Genomic DNA, 22,264 nt, shown 5'->3' on the forward strand with positions numbered 1-22,264 from the left:
TGTCTGGGTATATGTTTTAATGGTATCTTCATGTTTTAGGAAGAAAAATTTAGGATGATGTCAAATATCAAAATCCTTGCATTGTCTTTAATTTTAACGACACAAACATGGTTAAACGGCGTGTCAGAATAGTGGAAGCGTGTTTAATCTGTTGGATGATGACTTTTATGCATTTGAAAGGACAATGCTCCGAAATTGCAGTGCATGTCTGTAAAAGGAAACAACCAAGATTGGAAAACTGTAAACTGATTTTTGTCGAGTTTTATCAGTTTTAAGCTTTCTATGTTTTGTTATTCCCGTCTAAGTAACCTTTTTGTACTGTTTATCTGCGCTATTGTCCTTTCAAATACGCAAAGGTCTTTCTGCAATGGATAGGATCGCTGACATTATTTCAGTGCATGTATCTGAGCTGCAAATGGTTTATTATTGCACTCTCTGATGAATATCGACAAGTATTCAGCTGACACGCAGTGTACATCCTTTAAGAGATATTATTTATTTATAATTCAACCTACTTTAACTGGTTAAAAGTGCACGTTCCTATTATCATCTCTTGTATATCACGGGTCGAGCACTATTGCTCCATTAAATGGACCGAGGTGTCCCCTACAAGTTAATCCCACCGTATTCCCATTATGTGTACTGGGAATGTCCTGTCAGGAATACGCCAATATGTCAACCCCAGTAGTACACTTCTCAGCGCTTGCTGTCTTTGTGAAACTGGCGATATTAATAAATTTACCATAACTCTACGCCAGTTGACAAGCGGCCGTTTTTATTGGATGAATAGTGAAACTGACTGCAAATCACGGGTCGGTTCATTTCGATACATTGTAGTTAAAGAAAAGCACTTCGGCTGCGACACAACATAGGAATGTCACGACCAATTTAGCTGGAGAATGGGGTGTAGAACTGTGTGCGCATGCCAAACGTCATAATGCCATCAATATCAAATGCATTTCATCATTTTGCTTGACATACACAATATTAAGACTATTTGTTTGCCTCAATCTGAAAAAAGCGATAACTGAAATATTTCTTCCATGAAAACGGTATAACGATTTCTCCGAACTCTAACCTAATTAAAAAGATGTTTGTAGTCTTGATGTTCTACGTTGTATGAGAAAGTTTAGATCAGCGCTCATCTTAAGAGATCTTGTCGTAATGTCAAAGGTGTTCAGCTTATTTCAAAACTCAAAACCTACGGACACACCATCAAACATTTTCTGAAAAAGTAGACACTAAATATAGCTGTACTGATAACGTCCAGTGAAATAGAAAAGGTGAACAGTTATATTGTTCTTGCTTGTGCAATAAAACGAAATGTTAGACCTTAATTGCCTTATAAATAACATTTTAACGAACAGAAAAGTGCGACTACCCAGAACAAACAGCAATAAAAAAGGTAGTTAGGATAAAGATATGTTTGTTTAGAGTGAATGATTTAGATATATTATTGTGTTTTTCGAGAAACCCTACTCGAAACGGAAAAGACAATAATTGATTATTTCGTAAATCAATGAGAAGAAAATCCTAACTATAGTGTGATTGGTAGTTTGACTGGTCGTGAATGGGACATCAATATCACAACGAGACGACTGATCACATTGTCTCTTCTATTAAACACACACATGTTGACATGGCGACGGAACTTGCATCACGTGTATGGGCAGTCTTAGTCACAACCACGTTTGACATATCATAGTCTATCACGACAAGAGAGATAGATATGTCAAACAACATGGAGAACAGAAAGTACAGATTGTAGATAGCTTTTCGGAAATGAATAGCGTTTGAAGGGAAACGGTAATACCATTCCTTTGATGGTTGACTGTGTCAGACAAGAACCGTCACCGTTATCCATGTCACTTTTGAAAAGAATCGCTGACACAGATAATAGCTTTTAAAAGGCCGGCATCTCGTGGTATTACATACATGTACGTGTACAAGAACTGTTGCCCACTTATGCTTGAGCTCCGAATCGTTTATGCAGGCAACTCGGTGCCGTCCATCGTGACTTCGAGGCCTGGGCAGGTCAGAGGTTTAACTTGTTTTCCTATTAAATATTCGTGTATTTATGTTACGCATGAAAACTAAAAACTTACACAAGTTCTTGACAAATGTTGATTTGAAGATTAAAGATATAAATACGTGTCATAAATATTGGTTGATCCATGTGTTCTACATAACTAGTAGTATACGGAGTTTGAATGTATTTTGGTAACACCATCACTTCCTTTCACAATTCATTCTTAAAACGAGGTTCCCTATTTATGACCAGACAACTGTGCGAAGATCATTACAAAATTAAAATTCTTTGTCATCATTTTCATCAGGAAAGTATTGTTTCATTAGTCAAGGGTTTTAACTGGTTTTTCACATTTTGTGATATTATGTAAACCGAGGTTTACATGATAACAGTCACCATTGTTATATTTCAAAAAGTAAAGTTTTAATTAGTATGTGAAATGCCAAAGTATTAAAATTTAAACCCAATTTGAGTTTAACGGATATGCAAAAGTGAAAATAATGTAAAAATATTTTGTAATTAAAAACTCAACAAATATCCCAAAATCTGCAAACAATGTTTCTTGTTTCTTTACAAAGTAAAGATTGACCAAAGATTAAATATCAAAATGACAAACTCATTTTTGAATATCAAGTAGTTAATTGTCAGTCGCATGCTAAACGCTACACATTATATTCTACCGATGGTGACACTCCCAGCTACAATTTTACTGTGATCATTGCTGGGTTCTGGTTAAAATACAAAAGAAAACATAAGCTTTCATTCATTTCTCTGGCTGTTCGTATTTATAGAGTTGTTGAGGGGAAAGATGCTTACATTTGAAAAGTCTAGGGTTCAAAATTATAGCAATATTATCATAACGGTGACGTCAATATTTGGTTCTTACGTGTACATAACATTAAATTCATAACTGTGTTTTTATGGACAATAGTTGCTGATTTAGATCTGTACTACCAACCATGAGCAAAGTAGACCTCCCTGTATAACACCAAAAAGTGACAGAGCTAACATTGATCAAAGATGTCATAAATTCTTTTTTCAACAATTATAAACATTTCACTTATTTTTATACATAATAAATTCCGATACACTATTTCTGCTTTAAAAAAAAATTGGAAAAGAGTAAATTATTGCAAAACAATCAATAAAAATGGAGAATAAGTTCTAAGCTTCTTTATAGACAGCTATTGGGAGGGAGTTTTCTGTAATTCTTAGAAAACGTGTTAGTTCTATGGGTAGAAAGATTTACACTTTGAAAATAAGTCGAAAAGACTGTAAAAATAAGCAAAAGTGAAAGAAAACTCACTCATGTTTTTCAGTAATTGAATATTCACATTATTTCTAGGAAACAAACATGCAAATATGGATATTGTTCATTTGTTTTAAATGTGTATTTCTCTGTTGAAAAATGCTTTTTGTTCACAAAAGAGGACTAAAATTGATGGTGTATAAGTTAAGTCACATTTTTTTTTATTTTTTTTTTATTTAAGGATATAAGACTATGAGGTGAGTTGATTTCCTGTTCCTAAGATGGGACCACAGTGGCCGAGTAATTAAAGTATCTGACAGCCTACGAGCACTACCCCTCCGCCACTGGGTCGCAATTTCGAGGCTTAATTTGGGCTGTCGCCAGGTATTGTCCGTGGGTCGTAGTTTTTCTATGGGTACTCCGGTGTCCTTCCACTATCCAAACCTATCTCGTCCTTAAATGACCATATCGGTTAATGGGACGTAATGCACAGGCAAACCAAAAAGTTTTACAGGACACAATTTATGATGTGATATTTGATTTATTGTGTACAATGATAAAGTAATGCTTTCAGTCAAAAATATTGAGAAGTCTTTCATGAAAAACCCGTTGATTTGGTCCGTTCTCAAACGTTTAAGTCACAGTCCATATTATTCTACTCTTCTATGTACAACAATATTGATATAAGTCCTTTGTGAAATCCTTATTTTGATAATGTTCAGTGAATCTCGTTATACCTGATAATGTCAGCGCCTACCTGTAGGTCGACCAAACCTTTCACTTCCCACACACCTGCTTTACTTCCGGCGTTCACTGTTCGCTTACTGTGTGAATATATATGATTTTTTTTATGACTACAGAAACCTGAAAAGAGGATGGGCAGACGATACGTAATGTAACAGGTTACTGTTGGAAGTACACATGCCTGGAGTTTTTCGGACGAATGACTACGTCTAAATGTTCTGCACATTTTGCTAAAGCTCGGATAAGATTATCATCATCTACCTGTGCAAGAGACTTAAAGTAATGTAATAGCAACGCTATTGTATCTAAAAACCTCATAACAATTGATACAACACTGTAATACAATATGTACTTCCGTTTTGTTGGAGATCTGATTGACGTCGCCTCGTTTTGACTCGGGTAAATCAGAATACCATGGCTGCCTTCATGTAATGTGATATGAGTTTGAAGAGGTCCGACCAGGCTTGTTCCACTTCCGGTGTCCACTGGTCCCCGACGGAACTCTGGATAGCCCAGATAAATTGGGGTCCGATAAGCTGGAAAATAACAGGGTTGATTTATTGAGTATCTGTCGTTAATATGAAGTTGAAAGAGCACTAGCTTCAGTTGTGTATCGAGTATAAAAACTTTTGTTAGAGGTCACTATATATATATATATTTTTTATTAAGGGTGCGCAAATTTGATTGACAAAACATGTATATTTTATTATAGCCGAGATTAGATGTAAATATAACCTATGAGTCTATGCTATGTTACAATATAGTCAATGTGTTATAAACGAAACGAGGTTTGATACATCGTCATTGTGTTAATAGATACAGATATAAATCCATCTAGACCTAGCAAAGAGGATCTAAACTGACGCTCCATTTCATGTTCTTTTTTAAAATATGATATTTTCAATTTATATGAAAGAAAATTCATGAAACGCAGACGAATTTTTCTTTGTTTCAAATTTAATGACACTCTCTAATGGAATCATCAGAAGGTTATTTTTTTTCAATAAATTACGTCACCGAATCTTTCTACGAAATGACAGGATTTCAAACTAAGCATACCTATTTAACATAATACATATACACATGCTTAATAGTACCTATACACATGCTACACAATACGTATACTCCATCTATATTCACTGTAGTACGTATACATACGCTTCAAACATACTTTTGTAAGGATCCAGTGTTATTCGGGAATATACAATAAATATTACTTCTCTGACCCAAACTACATTATACGTAGCTATGTTAAATGAATACACAAACTATAATGTATACATAACGTATACAAAAGCTACAATGTACGCATACACAGGCTACGTGTACATACAATGTAATACCTATAAACTAGCTACATACATGGTATGCGTGAACACATGCTACATATACTAAGTATACACAAGTTACATACAAGCGACATAATACATTTACACAAACTACATACAAGCGACATAATACATTACACAAACTACATACAAGCGACATAATACGTTTATACAACCTATATACAAGCGAAATAATACGTTAACACAAGCTACATACAAGCGACATAATACGTTTATACAAACTAGATACAAGCGACATAATACGGTAACACAAGCTACATACAAGCGACATAATACGTTAACGCAAACTACATACAAGCGACATAATACGTTATCACAAACTACATACAAGCGACATAATACGTTTAGACAAGTTACATACAAGCGACATAATACGTTTATAAAAACTACATACAAGCGACATAATACGTTAACACAAACTACATACAAGCGACATAATACGTTTACACAAACTACGTAATACGTATAAACAAGCTACATAAAACGTAGATACATGTTTCATTTACAAAAACAAATGATGTGGTGGTTTTACAATATATCACACTTTATAACACTACCTCTCATATAACTTGAACATGTGTTCATCTGTCTACAAAAACGAATCATGATACAAATGATATTTCTGTTGGTTTACACACAAAAACACATCCGCCCACACACGATTCCCGATAATGGAAGCGCGTTTCTGTACTTATCATGCCGCCTGACTTATGCTTGGGTTCGGCTGTTGTTTTGTGATCTGGTTATGACCCAAGCCTGAACTACACCATTTTAGTAATAACAAAATATTTCGTGCATTGCACAGTTAGGTAGATAATTTTCTAATAGAAATGAGTTTTTACGTTTAATGTATAAAATCATTCGCGATTATAATCCCTGCTCATACGTAAACGGATGCACAAAACCGAGGATCTTTCCTGTGAACGAGTTAAGGAATTAGGACCAACTCCATACAAGATTAATTTATCACATGACTGCTCCCTTAGGATATCAAAACGTTCAGCAAAATGGCATGCTAAAGGCATACAAAAACATCACTGTGCGCACGTGATGACGTTAAGGAACTGTTCGGTCCGTTGCGCATGCCTACAAACACATTAACCGGCCCACTGGATTGACGGCTGGCCATCTTATAGCGACACCAGAGTGACAGACGGACCCAGACCAGCAACCCCAGCCCCGGAATTACGGCACAGATTGTCTATAACGGACAGACGAGGTCAGAGTCTAAACATACTCGTTTTCATTAGAGTTTCCGCTGTGTGCCGTACAAGTCACATAAACATGTCGGAGCGACAAACGTAGCCATGCGATAGAGCTTGCATGTCTGCTTTTACCTATTATTGGTTCGCTTTACCAATAATGGTCGTACGCCGGCGTGTCCGCTTAAACCAAATCAGTCGTGTTACGGTTAGCCCAATTTACCAGAGACTTGTCTCAAGAGTCGAGCAAATCGATTTCATTCAAAACAATTCCTAGCGGCCTACAGTGTAATATTAAATGTATATTTGCCTAAAAGCAATTGTTGTCACCGGATTATGCAATGTCGTTGTCGCTGGTCTTCAAGGAAATGCTTACACGACGACAGAATCTTGCACCCCTGTATTTATATCCTTTCATGCAAAGGCTCCAATAGACAAAAACACATACGTTTGACGTTGTTGATAAATTGTTGCAAAAACTTGTTTTAAAATACTTTAAATGTAATGTTTCAGATGTGAATATACAGTGACGAGTTTCACAGTATTCGTTGACGTTACACGCGATTACATAATACAGAAACGACCTTGACTTTTGAAGATGACAGTGGCCTGTCATGTTAGTGGTGTTTGGTTGCATCCACACCTGGACCAGGGGGTTTGAAGGAGACCGTTTTCCCGCCCTAGATAGAGCCGTGGGGTCACAGACAGGCAAAGTGGCCATGCCGAGAGCCTCTCCACAACCAACGAACCCGTATCTCCCAACGACCAACGACTGAGATCACTGTTCTTGACAGGTTACAACTCACTGTCTCTGCTGGTCACAATGTAGGAAGGAACTGATCATTCCTGATGATAGATAGAGTTGTCAGAGAGGTCAGGTAAACCACATTTAAATTTCTACATATATCTTATTTTTCTAATCAAACGAAAGTTGTTGTAATAAATACAGACTCCTACTTAACGAACAAAAGAAAAAGAAAAATCCTACATTTACAATGTAACGTTAAACTTTCATTAAGTATGTATAGTCTAATGGTTACTTCACAAGGTTGAAGCAATTATTCGCATATCAACAAGAAGTTTCAAATACAATGCGCTTACGTCAAGCCCCATAATTATTGAATTCTAATGTCTTTTCTAATGGTCAACAGTCACTACAATTATACAGCATGTCGCTTACAACACGAGGCCTACGCTTCTTACTTGATGTTTTTCTGTTGTTGTTTTTTAATTTATCAACATCATTTCATCGTTGGTGACGTAAGGCCTGTTCTATTTTCTAAAAAAATAACTTTAAATGTCAATGCATGAATTAAGGGCATCATTCTTCTTTGTGATTTTAATGAAAGAACGTCGTATTCTTAATATAGAGCTATTTCCGTGTTAAATTAAGTGTAAGTTATCGTTGCTGCATTAACCGTGAGAAGGAAACGTAAAAAGCCTTCCAGTAGAACAGAAGTATACCGAGCCACAATAATTACAGAAATAAAACCATTTAACTAATTTCGTTCTGTAAAGAAATGTGTCTCCGGCGTTACCAATATACGCGTGTGATTTTTCCACGCCGTCAAATTATCGATTTTAGCGTTTTTCCGGTTTATCGTGATGTTTCTAAAACTCGACTGCAAAGTGATTATTTTAAACGAGTATAACAAAAAACATTCAAATTGCAGGTACGTCATATGAAACAAAATTGCAAAGGACCTAAAATAATATTTTTCATAACTTTTAAAATGAAATGTCAAAATGCTTTTATTTCTGGAATAGTTTTCTATTTTGGTCAGGTTATAAGATGAAAATACTAACGTCTAACTAGCTCACAAACAGATGGTTTGATGAATTTCACGTTTAAAGCGATCGCTTACAAAAGAACTTGCCTGAAACCTTTTGTTTAAGTATGTCTCTCTACAACCACACGTGTCTACATCATGTTACACTCGATATGTCGATTTATTGGTACAAGGGATTAAGGTTTTTACTGTAAGCGTCCGTCACACCACTACACGGAATCATTGTCATCAAACTCTCCCAAGTTTGTCTCACGACCGCCTTTCTTTATCATTTATCAAGACTGGCATTTGTCAATGTTTATGACCCTTATTTTGTAATTTAGTTTTTCACACAATCTGGGGAAATTGAAAATTGGTCCTTTACACGAAACACGTCAAACTGTCTTATTAGTTTTATACAAAAAAATCACACAGACTCACATCACTTCTGACAGAAAACGACATAAAAAAAAAATAATTCTAAAAAAAAAAAAAAAATCTAAAAAAAAAAATCTTATACTTATACAGTTACATCATACAGTAATGATAATGACCATGCACGACCGGGTTGTTTCACAGTACTCACGTCGATATAATCCACCTTGGCACTGTACATGACGTGGCGCGTGCCAAGGTCATGGAGCATTTCCTGTAACTTTGCAGGTTCATTCATTTGCCCGAGACATTTCTCCACAGTATTCATCACCCTGAGCGCATGCGCCTTGAGCTGTGAGCTGTGGGATAGGTCTTCCTTTGATTGTCCCTTGAATGGCATGAAAACGTCTTGTACGTCAGGATGAGTTTCAAATAATCTGAAATGAAATAAGACAGAACGAAAAATTATGTTTTTTCCATGAATTAAATTTTAAAGAATGGAATATCAACATTTCATCTAATTAGTGTGGATGTTGCCAATCTTAAATAAATGCATAAATAAATAAAGAAAACTCAAACATCGAATTATTTCTGAACCAAATACAATTTCAGTTACTTCAAGAAGACTTGCACCTAAATAGGGAAATTATAATTGGTTTAAATTACCACAAGTAGGTAAAGTGCTTCGCTGAATGTACTATCGTTCAGCTGCTCATGTTTATAATACATGGTGTTTAGCAACGTGTTTTCTCTAAAATCCAATTAACGTTTAATTACGTTTACAATTATATAGGGAAAATTCATACCTTATTTATTAATTATTACATCAATGTAATGAAACCATATGATATATCATCTTGCAAATTAATAACGAACGTGAGACTTTATTGTTTATGTCTCAATCTTACATGTAGTTATTAAAAACTAAGACCCCTGCTACGTCTGGGATGAGTTTAGCCGTAGTTACACGTAGATACATGGGAGTGCTATTAAAAATCAGTCAAGATGCCGGAAGTAAATCTTTATTTAATTTGAGGGTGAATAGTCGTAAACACTCCGTTATTTCCCCTTGTGTATGTAAAACACACTGTTTCTAATTTCAGTTCAATAAAGTCGGGTGTTCTAAATGTTAATACATAGAAATATGTAACATGCATACGGCTTCTAAGATTTCACTAAAACTGTCATAACAATATACAATTAAGAACGGCATTTCTCCGAGCTTATTTGTTTGACTTCCTCGTCATGTTGAGTCCATAAAAACCTCGATAACCATGAATACCGTCAAAAAATATAAATAGAGATATTAACAGGAATGTTACCAATTGCTACGTATGTTTTCTCACTTTATGACTTCATAGATTTAACGGGATGTCATAGATGCCATGTCAATTGGAACTACCATGTTTACAAAGCGCATTAGATTTGACAGTTTTTCTGTCGATGATATGTAGAGAAAGCATTATCATATTATATTTGAGAACGGACCAGCACCTATTAGTTTTACTGTCAGTTCCGTGACTAATGAGCTGTAATATAATTGTCATTTACAACACTCATCGATAAACAGTGCTATTGCAATATGGCACTTAAAGACATAAATTCATCAATTTAAAACGACAATTACTTATTCAAATAACTCTAATGATGAGTATCCAAAACAGGAACTTACAGAACATTAGCGCTGAGTTCTTCCACAACCAGTACCTTTTACACATACATTATTCCGTCTTTGCGTATTGCAGAGTTATCTTCTCTTGGGGGCAGGTATTGATTGTTACGTCATTGGTTTGTGTGAGAAAATTACGTCGTTTTCTCAAAAATTGATGACGTTCCTCTCACAAACAAGTGACCTAACAATCAAAACCTGTTCCCAAGAGAAGATAACTCTGCAATACGCAAAGACGGAATACTAAGTAAATACATTGTTCCTTATGTCTGATTATAAGTGGTCTTGAAACCTCAACAATATCAAAGTACTCTAGGTAAATAGTCACTCTACTATCAGTTCATTCTCACATACATCAATAATGGTCCAATATTAGTAATGTGAGGGCTTAAACAACATCTAACATTTCATATATCAAAATAAGTGTATATACTAAAAACGAATATCCCAAATAATTAAGTCGACAAACGAATACATGTGTGTTTTATCTATTTTATTTTGTCAATGGGTTTACGTTATCACAACAGCCAAAGTCATACTAAGACGATGACCACAGCTTATGGGTTCACTCTGTCACAAAACAAAGTCCAATCGCATTGAAATGTATTGACCTGGACACGGCACAATTATATTCAGCATGGTTATATCATAAGTACGTGAGATCAGTAAGAATCCTAGAGAACTGAAAGTATTTTTTTTAAGTTAGCGTCTAAAAGGATGAGCAATCTATCTATATAGAGGAAATTCAATGGAAATAAAATGTACAGGAAAGAAAATGAGCATTTACATATCTTAACAGATGAGTACTCAAATAAATCTTAGAATTAATATTCATGGAACCGTATGTTAACTACTAAAATAATTCAAAATACTCAAAGAGTTTTGAATTTGAATATCAGTGTACAAATACCCTGCAGTCATTACGAATACTTTCTGCTGTTGTTAGCATTTGATGTTGTCATATTTATCTTATCAAATCAATCTCAGTACGTAAGTCGTTATCGGTGACATTCACATGGAAACCAAAACTTAGTTCCTCATTTTATAACACATTGCTTTGTTTTCTAATTATCTCTAAATATATTTTAATTATAATGTGTCGGCAATAAATAACATCAAAAGGTATTTGTAAAACATCAAAATGACTCACATATCCATTTACTTTGCGTGTCTTGCACATTGGTTGCAGACCATTAGTTTCTGACATTTAAACATCAAAATGATCAACAACCATTTCATCTTTTTTGTCCATTAAATCTGGTTACTCTCCGTGCAGATTATGTCACAGTTGCAGTGGCATCTTATCGTCCCGAACAGGACGTAAACGTAAACCCAGTCATTGGGTTCCTTGTTCGGCGGAGCTGTTCCAGATCAAATGTCCGACTGAACATTTTAGTCCCTGGTGCCTGCCTTCCCGATTTCTTTCTCATTCCCGTACTGTTCAGAAGCGAGCTTTGAATATGTTTATGTCAACACCACGTCCGCCATTGCGACTAATGTCATTGTGTCCTGAGTAGGAGTCTGAGAGTCCTGAAGCGTTGTTTATGGTGACACAGTACCAAATGTTACCGCACCCCTGGGGTAGTCACAACACATAAACAGACAGATTTAGGAGGCAATATATATTGAAGTGTATTATAAATAAGGTTTAAGGAGAAAAAACTTCAACGCATCAACTGAGCTTAAAGAGTGCTAAGCCTTTGTGAGTATGAACTGTATTTATATTTGGATTTTGTAAGGGCTCTGACCTAGGTATCAGTAGTGGCGAACTGACTCATGGCATACGTACTTCCAGAACTGATATACTGTCATAGAATCACCCACAACCGGGATGATGATGTAAATATTATCTTCAAACCTTACTTCAAATGATAATGTTGAGTGGTGAGTACGACTTTCCCTATATGTGATAATAGCAAACCCTTACATCGCTTGTAACTACAAAGATGCCTCGTTTACTTAGGTACCGTTGTGGGCGATGTAAGTCTCAAGATGTCTGAATGGCGTATGTTTCTAGATTTGTAATCGTTACTGATTACTTAATTTAGAGACATAGTTTAAGACACATGAGAAACGCAAGAATGTGGCATTATTATCGTGTGCTGTAAAAAACGTATCACACAAATGTTTCATTAACTTAATTTTTGATGCCTGGTCAATTTAACGAGTCGTTAATAAGATTTAAAAAGAGTATTCAGGTATGACTGTTCCAATTCACCCTGTCTTTTTAATACAGTAAACTCCCGTTCCCTATATAACTATAGTACTTGGATACTTCAGTTAACCAACTAACGCAGTCGGATAGATTTGCTGTACAATTTGAGATCCAGGATTCGAACCCTGGTCTAGCCCCTATATATTGTCACTCAAAGAAGATTGTTTTTGATACTTGTTTCCCTTCTCCAATATCTAACCTTTATTTTATTTTATTTTATAAATGCCCCACAAGATATGGTTTGCTTTTCATAAGTGATTTACTAGAGATTTAGTCATGTCGGAAACAGCAGTTTCCAATGCGTAGTTGCAGGTTTTGGCGATGATACGGGGATCCTTAAAAGATGAAAATAGCAAATATTCAATACTGTTTATTTTCTGTTTGCTTCATTTTCCCACTTGTTCTTTTAAATCGAAATTACGATGTTTTTAAACAACTGAGCCCCAAAGGAGGGATGTATTATATATCGTTCTGCTGAAGTATGGTATTTTTCTTTTTTTTGCATACTGTGTTACTGGTGGACGTTCCTTTATTTGTACATAGTTCCATACTTATATCTTTATTGCCTGCTCCCAACAGCTTTGGGTTGATCTAGTGTACAACGTTAATGCAATGAGCGTCGAAGAGGGCGCCGCCGTGTTGTACGTTACGTGACGGCTTTCGTTTGTAGTATATATGTAATGCTGCCCTCTATACTAGTATAGCCTGGTATAGGGAACAGGTGTAGGTATAGTAGACATTTTGGTTATCTATCACAATAATACATTTTTGGTCACGATATTACTATCTTACAGCGGTACAGACGATTGCTATCGTGTTTGAATATAAACGACGCAAACAATGCGAGACGAATGCGCTAGAAGCATGCAAAGTGCATACATATTACAGCAATATTAAATAACACTCCGACCCAGAGGTCCGTTACAACCTTTACCGCTATGACCTACGTCATCGAAACGTGCGGTTAAAACGTATATGATTGTTTATTCTGTGGAATGAAGTACGTCTAAATGGTGTTCCGCGTCACTTAATTGGTGTTCAGAAACACATATCGCGTAACGACATTCAAAGTAATCGAAATCTGACAAAAGTGGTTCGATACTTTTTGATATAACAGATTCAATTTTCCTTCGTATCTTATTCCGTTGAAAGAAATACATGTGGTTTAAGATTTTGCTCCATACCAGATATACAGAGTTTGATCACCCAACCAAGACAGATCCGTTGTAAGCTGGCAGACACCCAATGATTTTACCATGCCCTTCTGAACTATAATAATGATAATATGACCCTGAAATTCAAACCCATAAACCCAACAGTTAGCCCCCCAAAAATCACACCAACCAAGCATGTCTTTTAATAATAAACAGGAAGGAATTCTGCTCAAGTCTCATATCAGCCGCAGAAAAAAAATATAACTCATTTAATAACGACCCGTAATATTAGAAATACGCTGTATTTATGTATAATAAACCGAATTCATTATTTAGGTTGTACATGTACAGACGCTTGTTAGAGTTTACGTCAGCATCTCTTTCAAGACCTTTAGAAACAACATCTTTCTTTTACCTCAATTATGTTCGCAAGATAGATAAAAATGCTTTTTAGAAGCTGAAAGCGGGTTTTCTCTACTCTAAAGTGAAACATGCCCGTTGTTTCTCAGTCGAAAGTAAACTAGGTCTTCATTAAAACGCTAAAAATAGTTCAGCTTTACTCATTAATGACACTGTCTCCCTACTTTACATACCGTCGGAATGTTATCTAAACTACTGTTTACACCCCACCTACGTAGTCTATTTCAATGTCTAGTAAAACTCTCAACTGTTTAGAAAACTTTTAAGTTAATGGAATGTATGTTTTGTATCAAGATCACCGCAGTGTTTACAGTGCTGTTACTGATGACATTAAATGGGGAAGCCGCAGCATTCCAATATTTTAGCTGCTGCGTCGTTTCACGGTAATTATATTTTCTAATGAAATCTGCAATTTTCCTCGTTCGATACATTTTTCATCCTATCTAGAATATGTTTCTATATAGATACACATGCCGTCCCTTTAACACAATCAGGACTCGCTTATGTCATTTATGAAATCGATGTGCAAGTTTATATACGTTTTATAACGTAGTTCTTCATCAGGGAAATAGTTATATTGATCAGACGACGTCAACAATGCAGCCCAAATTTAATTAAAATTACAAGTAAACAAAACAGTTTGGATAACAAAAGACAATAAAGAAACATATATACTTGACAGTGTTTATCGCCTTAGAAACATCATTGCCATATTTCGTCAAATGTAATCACATGAAACGCGTATTCTATTGTCTTTGGTGTCAAATAATATCCTTGTGACCTATAAAAAAAAATAAAAAAATACACTGAGTTGTCAACGTCATGCAACGAGAACTGTCTTTCATGTAGTAAAATTTACCACGTCATTATATATTATATGTGTGAAAAGGGGATGATACAGTAAGCTACCAACGTAAATATTTGCGTACGTCAACTACATTCAAAGTGACAAATGGAAGCGAATATATATAAAAAAAAAAACAGCTGACGGAACAAGGTTGTCGCTTTGTTTTCATTTAGGAACAGGTCCAATTTGACGGCTTCTCTGTAATAAGACCACCATGCTGGAAGTTTGGCGCCTTCAGCTAAACAACGTTACTTATACATACCATACATGTACAACCATACCCGTGTGTCAATAAGACTTGCATTACCCACATGACAGTTCAACACACTAAACAACCTTATCATGTTATATGACTGAATTAAGCAGAACCACTATTCATATACTTTATACAATGTACAGCTAGTGTAAGGTTAAAGTAAGCAACGCGATGTCGTTATGAATTCATAATACAAGAAAAGATGACGGTATTTCCTTTTTTAAATATAGATATAAATTATGAAACTAGTTATTTCAACATGTATCAATCAATCTTGTTGGCCCGGATGTAAGCGGGGTCTTATTGTGAGAGATAATTAAAAAATATATAACCGAGCGCAGAATACACGAAGAAAATCCACGTGGTCGAGTCAGTGACCCCATACCTTTTCACGTCTGATCGGGGAATCGAACAACGGTCGCCTTGTTGAAAGGAAAGAATGCTATTCACTGCCCCACTTGACCACCTTTTTTTTCTATGTTTTTTTTACATAGCCAGATGAGTAATATAACGAAAAAGCTGTATTTCATAGCTAGATAAATCATATAATACCAGTGCTATATAACATGTACATAGGTAGATAAATCATATAATACCAGTGCTATATTACATGTACATAGGTAGATAAATCATATAATACCAGTGCTATATTACATGTACCTAGCTAGATACATCATATAATACCAGTGCTATATTACATGTACATAGCTAGATAAATCATATAATGAAAGTCTTATGTTACGTAGTTTTGTAAATCGTTGAAAGTGCTATTTTTTATTTATAAATTTATTTATTAATATTTATCTATTAAATGATACATTGGGTATAGGTTGGTCTCGTCAAGGGGCTATTCGCGTGGAGACAGAGTCAGGGCCGTTATTAATTAGGTGTGTGATGCTGAGGAGACATTGAACAAACCAACATTGATCACCTCTCCCTATGGACTACCTTCCTTTATCAGTCTCGACTCTTTTTGGTCTCTTTTACATAGTGTGACATTTGATTCCCGTCGTTTTATAACCTTGTGTAGCCCCAATTAAAAATCCTGAACACACGAGCACATTCTCTGAGAACACAAATGACCATAAACGCTGATTATGCGGAGGGACAATTATGGCGTTGCAAGCTGTTTAATCATTCAGTAGACACATGTAAAATATGTTCATTGTTTTTGTTCTTAAACGTCGAGTTACAAATGTCCCTATACAAGGTATGCTAAGTGCATATTGCTGTTACTAGGGGTTGTATTTCGTGTATCAATTTATTCACGTGTGTGTTTTGAGCTTATGCATGTATTCAGAAGTTTCATTTTTCCTATTATTTACGCGTGAAGTTGAATGTTTAACAAGCTTGAAAAACGTGGGATTTTGAAAACTTTGGGGAATTAATTTGCATTAAATAAATGTAAATACCTTTGTTACACTGAAAAGCAAAGTTGTGCTAAATTGTGTTGTGAGTGTAACAAATATGGCTGAATTTAAACAAATGACATGAATAACGTATAAAAAGAGCATATGTTGACACAAGGGACGTCACTGTTCAGTATACACAGACAAATCGCACCGTACGGTACGGACAGATAATGGCACACTACATGTTCCTTTTCGCAGATTGTAATTGTTTAAAAAAAAACACATGAAAAACGTGACATGTTCATAATTGACATCTGATGATTTTGTTTAAAAAGTTGACATGTGCAGTATTTGACGATGGCAAACATCCACAGGTAATGGTTTGTTGGTATTGATTTTTGATTAGGATAGATGCAGATATCTCGAGGCCCCATTGCACAGTGGGTCGTCAACCAACATGTCTCCCCCTCTGTACGTGTACCATCCCGGACAACACCATTACACCACACGATGCCAGCGCAAATGACATTACCAACGAATACCTCAGTCTGACATCAATTCTCCAAGTGTGTAAAGCTGATTACGTCACTGATCCCCTTCAAGTCAAGACGTCGCCTTATGTATTAACCCCTATTTATATAATTACAGGCCATTTCGTCTACACTTCACACTTGTTTTGTTTCTTTCTATTTATTAGTGTTCAACTGCCTTATTTAATCTCATTTGGTAATTAGGCACAATGAGATGTGGCATATAGGTAAGACAAGCTCACACGGACAATGACAATGGACGGGGGAAGTCTCAGACACCCAGCTTAGTAAGGGGAGGATACTCCTCACTTGATACGACCAGGATAGCTACATACATTTTGTAGGTATATCTACATGCCCAATTTGAAAACGATGTAGACTGACTTGTAGTTTATTAGTGCAGTAGATTACCTTTTTTGACGGAAAAAGAATAAATACATTGATTGGTGAACAACACAATGACGAGGAAAGGCTATAACTAATACGTAATACCATAAAGGATATTTTCATACAATGTTAATTTCCTATTGCAGTTTATACAGTGACTTTCCTTGATATAAAACAATGATCATATTATAATCAAGTTCTTTTGGTTTCGGTCGATACATGGTTTTATTGAAATGAATTTTTTTTTACCTCGGCCTTCGTATTAGGTTAATAATATTTATCGGGTCAATAAAACCATTTATCGACCTATAAAAAGGCAATTATTGTACATGTATAATACGAATGATGGAAAACCACTAACTATTGGGTATGCAATATGATCAACATATACATTTTTTAACATGCACATGGTGTATTTAATCAAGTCAACTGATAAACATGTCAATAATCAATCATTACTTCTATATCTGTATAATCTTTGGTTAGCAGAGTGTTGAAGTTTCACCGTACAATGTACAGGTAGATGTGATTAGTACAGGGATCGTTCCCGATAGCAGCCTATACTGTGAAGGGTTCCATGGAAAAACGATAAAGTACAAGTAACCGTGTACATTGATCATCTGTGCCACAACTTACACAGCGAAACATACCACCCATTACATGACAGAGCGTTTCAACTTACATTACAAGTATAGGTCGCTCCTGTTTTGGACCAAATTCGTCCTTAATTTGAATACAAAGTACGTTATTATTGTAACATATGCGTCTGAGATGTTTGTGACTAAAAACATATGTTGAAGACATTTTATGAACTGTCAGAGGGAGTTAAAACAACCTTGCATATAAACACCAGTTTAGTGAGCGATATCAATAGTTTAGCTTCAATAAATTATATTGGTTGTCAGAATTATAGTCATGACGGTGTTCTGGACATTTTCTTCATAAACATCTTCAGAGCATTGTATCAGTTTATGAAAGGAATATTAAATCAATATAAATAATTAATATTGATACCCTCCAAGTGTGTGCTGACGTCACTGCGGACTGTAGTATGAGTCTGCTTAGGCCTGCGTTGACGTCAGTGTTAGTCCTTAATACGGACTCTAGATCTTAGCCCGTTCATTTATCTCTCGAAACCAGTTGTTATATATCATATGTACGGGGAAGATGTTTGGTAAATCATATAAGATAGCTAAACAAGCAACGTATTTAAAGTACAATTATAGTCAGGTTATTTGCATATATTTTACATGGTTATTTAGACTGTATTTTGACACTGTATTTATTCATTTTTGAATGTTTAATAAACTCGAAAATTGTTTTCAGAAATAAAACCACGTACGATTGAAATCTTGATTCACGGGAAACGAAATAACCGATGAATTATATTCTATATGTTTAATCAACCACACACTTATTTCAGAAACGAATACTATAAAAAATGGAATTCTGAACACGCTCATTGTACTACAGTACATACAATGTACATGTCAAGGAAAACAGGAACATATTCAATTGTATCAGATTTTTTTTTTTTTACTTTTACGCACATTTTATTACAGATGAAATATACAAAAATGGGATCTGATCGAGTCAGCTTTATTCAGACAAACATACATCTCGCGTGTTCATTAGCGAGATTTTACACCAGTAATAAAAATAAACAGTATAGGTTATGAGGGAAGATGAATATTTTCTTTTGATATAGTATAACTAACCGAGTAAAAACTCAATGTATTCACATGGAAGAGTGTATTTGTCGTGAAAACATATATCTTTATGACCGTACTCGTGTAAAATATTGATTAAAATATCGATAGATCAAACCAGAACTGTAAAAGAAGCCTTGGCATGTAACTAGAATCTCATATCGGGATGTCAGTTTGCGGTGATTTGGAGGTTTATGTCTTCTGCAAAACCTCATTAAAGGATATTGTTTCAATTTTTAGATTTGTTGAAGAAATGGTATTGCACCTACGACATCAAATGTGTTTAAGAAGTGAAAATATCTCACTTCCAGTATGGGTTTAAAAAAAAGATTTAAAAGAGTGGAACATATTATTGTTCGGTCAACGCTTTGGTGTTTTGGGGGCCAACGTGATTTTGGCTACGAGAGCCACAACGTTGTCACACGACGACAGGCACATGCTCTGGATTCTAACCATTTTTTTTTCTAGAAACAACAACAGCGCAACTAACTCATACAAACAAACCCGGTCTTCGGAAAGGACGTCTGGATTTACACGTGTACAGATATAGCAGGACTCCGGACCTGAAGTTTCGGAATCACATTCCAATACATGTCCACTTGACCAGCAAGTATACATGGTGATTATGGTCATTTGTCTATTGATGGCAATGCACCGTTTGACTTACAGGCAATTATATGTACCAATAGAAATAACACATATTTGATTTTACCTTTTTTAGATTAAAAACTAATTTCAGACTAAAAGTAGCGAATACATTTACTTTTGATCACGACACTTGAGTGGCGTCTTCTATACCGAGACTATAACTGCTATAATAAGCCTTCCATTTCTTTCTTTCCACCTCTCTCAGTTTCATCCCGAAGTACTTGCTATTGCTGTATTATTACTGCAGGGCACTTTAACAGTTTTTTTCAGGATTTTTATTCGACAAAAGTTTTTTTTGTAGAAGATATTTTTTTTAGCAAATACTACTCGAAACGGTGTATTGCAAACGGATCCACTTACATGAGCCGAAATGCAAGTACCAGCAAAACAAACCTTACTTTCCTAATTAAGATTTACGAGATAGTCTATCTGTATATCTAGTTTTACTCTGTGTGGCGCTCGGATTAGACGAATGCACCGACAAGATGTGCTGTTTTTGAGTACACTACAGATGCGATATACAAAACAACAGTGTCCAAGCAGCACCATATACGCCACTTTATAAATCCTATTGAAAAGGTATTCTAAACAAGTTCTAACTATAACGGAGGCTGTTACAGAATTCCCCAAATCTACCCTCGGAGTCACTGCATTGTTTGTAACGAAATAAAACACCTGCATGCCTTATACAAAATCGGTCAATATCTAAATGTCGCGGCCAGCTTGGATTCAGCTTGGAATAAAAGAAAGGAGGTCAAATCAATAAATCTCCATTCTCTGTTTGAGGACTTCATTAAGGCTTAATTGAGTTTAAAATACCTTTTTTTTTTTTGCGAAAATCACCCATTAGCTATGTTTCGTCGCGATTAGGTAGTTTAAATTTCTACATTACGTCGTTTAACGATTGTGTCACTATCCCTAATGACCAACAGAGTTGAAATTGAAAAGTTTTCTTGACCCGTAACACTCGAAAATATCTGCCAAATAGATCAACCGTGCAATGCTGTTAAAGGGAGTTTTATGTTGATAAAGTTTGAAACAAATCTTCAATCAGGTATTCAATACCTGACCAGCAAAGCGGTATGATCATTTAAAATGTTATTTAAGGAATGATTTTTATTTTTTCAACATTTATGAGGTCATAACAACAATGGGTTTATGGACATATTGAATGAATCGCGTTAGTTTTTTTTTCGTACTTAGAAATCGTTACTTTTCTGGCTATGTTTTTCTATTAAATCTCTTACGAGTCGTTTCAGATGCAATTTTTTTTGAATTGTGACAATTTTCCTTTGTTATCATGCAAACGTCCTCTTTGCTAGGCTTTTAGTAAAAGAATTATCATATATCCTAGCAGTAACGGTCTCTTTAAAGGGTTCTCGTACCACTGTCAAAGACTATATCTAAATGTTTGAGACTGTTTTTACGGCATGTCTATAGCTTGAAAAGTCATTCCCGAAAAGAAAATCAGACCGTCCGTGCTGGACTTTTATGAGATATAATAAGTATAAAAAAGCATGTTTTTTAATATAAAACAAACAAAAAATCAGAGGAGCTAGGCGGGCTCTGGAAATTACAACCAGTCTTTTTTTTCTTCTCTAAACTAAATTTTATTATCTCATACATAAGGCTTCTGAAGTATACTACAACTCTAACCGATTGATCTACCTGATGAACACAGGTGTATGGGACCAACTGTGCTACAGTTATTCCGTCTTTGCTTATTGCAGAGTTATCTTCTCTTGTGAGCAGGTATTGACTGTTACGTCATTGGTTTGTGAGAGTAAAGTCATCAATTTTTGACAAAACGACGTAATTTTCTCACACAAACCAATGACGTAACAACCAATACCTGCTCACAAGAGAAGATAACTCTGCAATACGCAAAGACGGAACATCCAAACGGAAGTTAAAGGGAGGTTACTGTAAAGAGGAAAAATTTCAGTGGGTCAGGAATCCTTAATGTTATCTTCATCAACAAAATCGAAACAAAAAAAACCACATAAAACATATCAAATTCTTTATCTATAAATAAAATAACATGGATACCCTTATATATGTGCTATATGAATCCTGCTTTACATTAAGGAAACCCCTATATGAAATGGTACCACATACACCAAGTGCATTTTACAGAAAACCAAAACATACGTTTACGTACATATATGGAGAACTTGCCATACAAATAATACAAATCTCTATAATCGTCTATAAATATGGACCTTTTCCTATATCACTACATGTACACTACGTTTTCCGCAAGCTGAATACATAATGCTACAATCATTATACAGAAACCCACAAGTGCCAACCTGTTACCCCAATACGACACGGGACTCGACTGAGACTCGTTTGGCAAT

The 22,264-nt window shown here is 35.4% G+C and overlaps 1 protein-coding gene across 1 annotated transcript in view; it reads right to left on the reverse strand.

Annotated features, from left to right (window-relative positions):
* Positions 1-3,799: 3,799 nt before the first annotated feature.
* LOC110443274 (non-symbiotic hemoglobin 1-like) overlaps positions 3,800-22,264 on the reverse strand; it is a 45,474-nt gene continuing 27,009 nt past the window's right edge. Inside the window, exons 2-3 of the mRNA XM_021487399.1 lie at positions 8,929-9,154; positions 3,800-4,558 (exon numbers count right to left, since the gene is read on the reverse strand). Of these exons, the coding sequence (XP_021343074.1) occupies positions 4,427-4,558; positions 8,929-9,154 (358 nt within the window). The 3' untranslated portion in view covers positions 3,800-4,426. The remainder of the gene's footprint in view (positions 4,559-8,928; positions 9,155-22,264) is intronic.

This window comes from Mizuhopecten yessoensis, unplaced genomic scaffold (genome assembly GCF_002113885.1).
Source record: "Mizuhopecten yessoensis strain PY_sf001 unplaced genomic scaffold, ASM211388v2 scaffold716335, whole genome shotgun sequence".
In the NCBI taxonomy this organism is placed as follows: domain Eukaryota; kingdom Metazoa; phylum Mollusca; class Bivalvia; order Pectinida; family Pectinidae; genus Mizuhopecten; species Mizuhopecten yessoensis.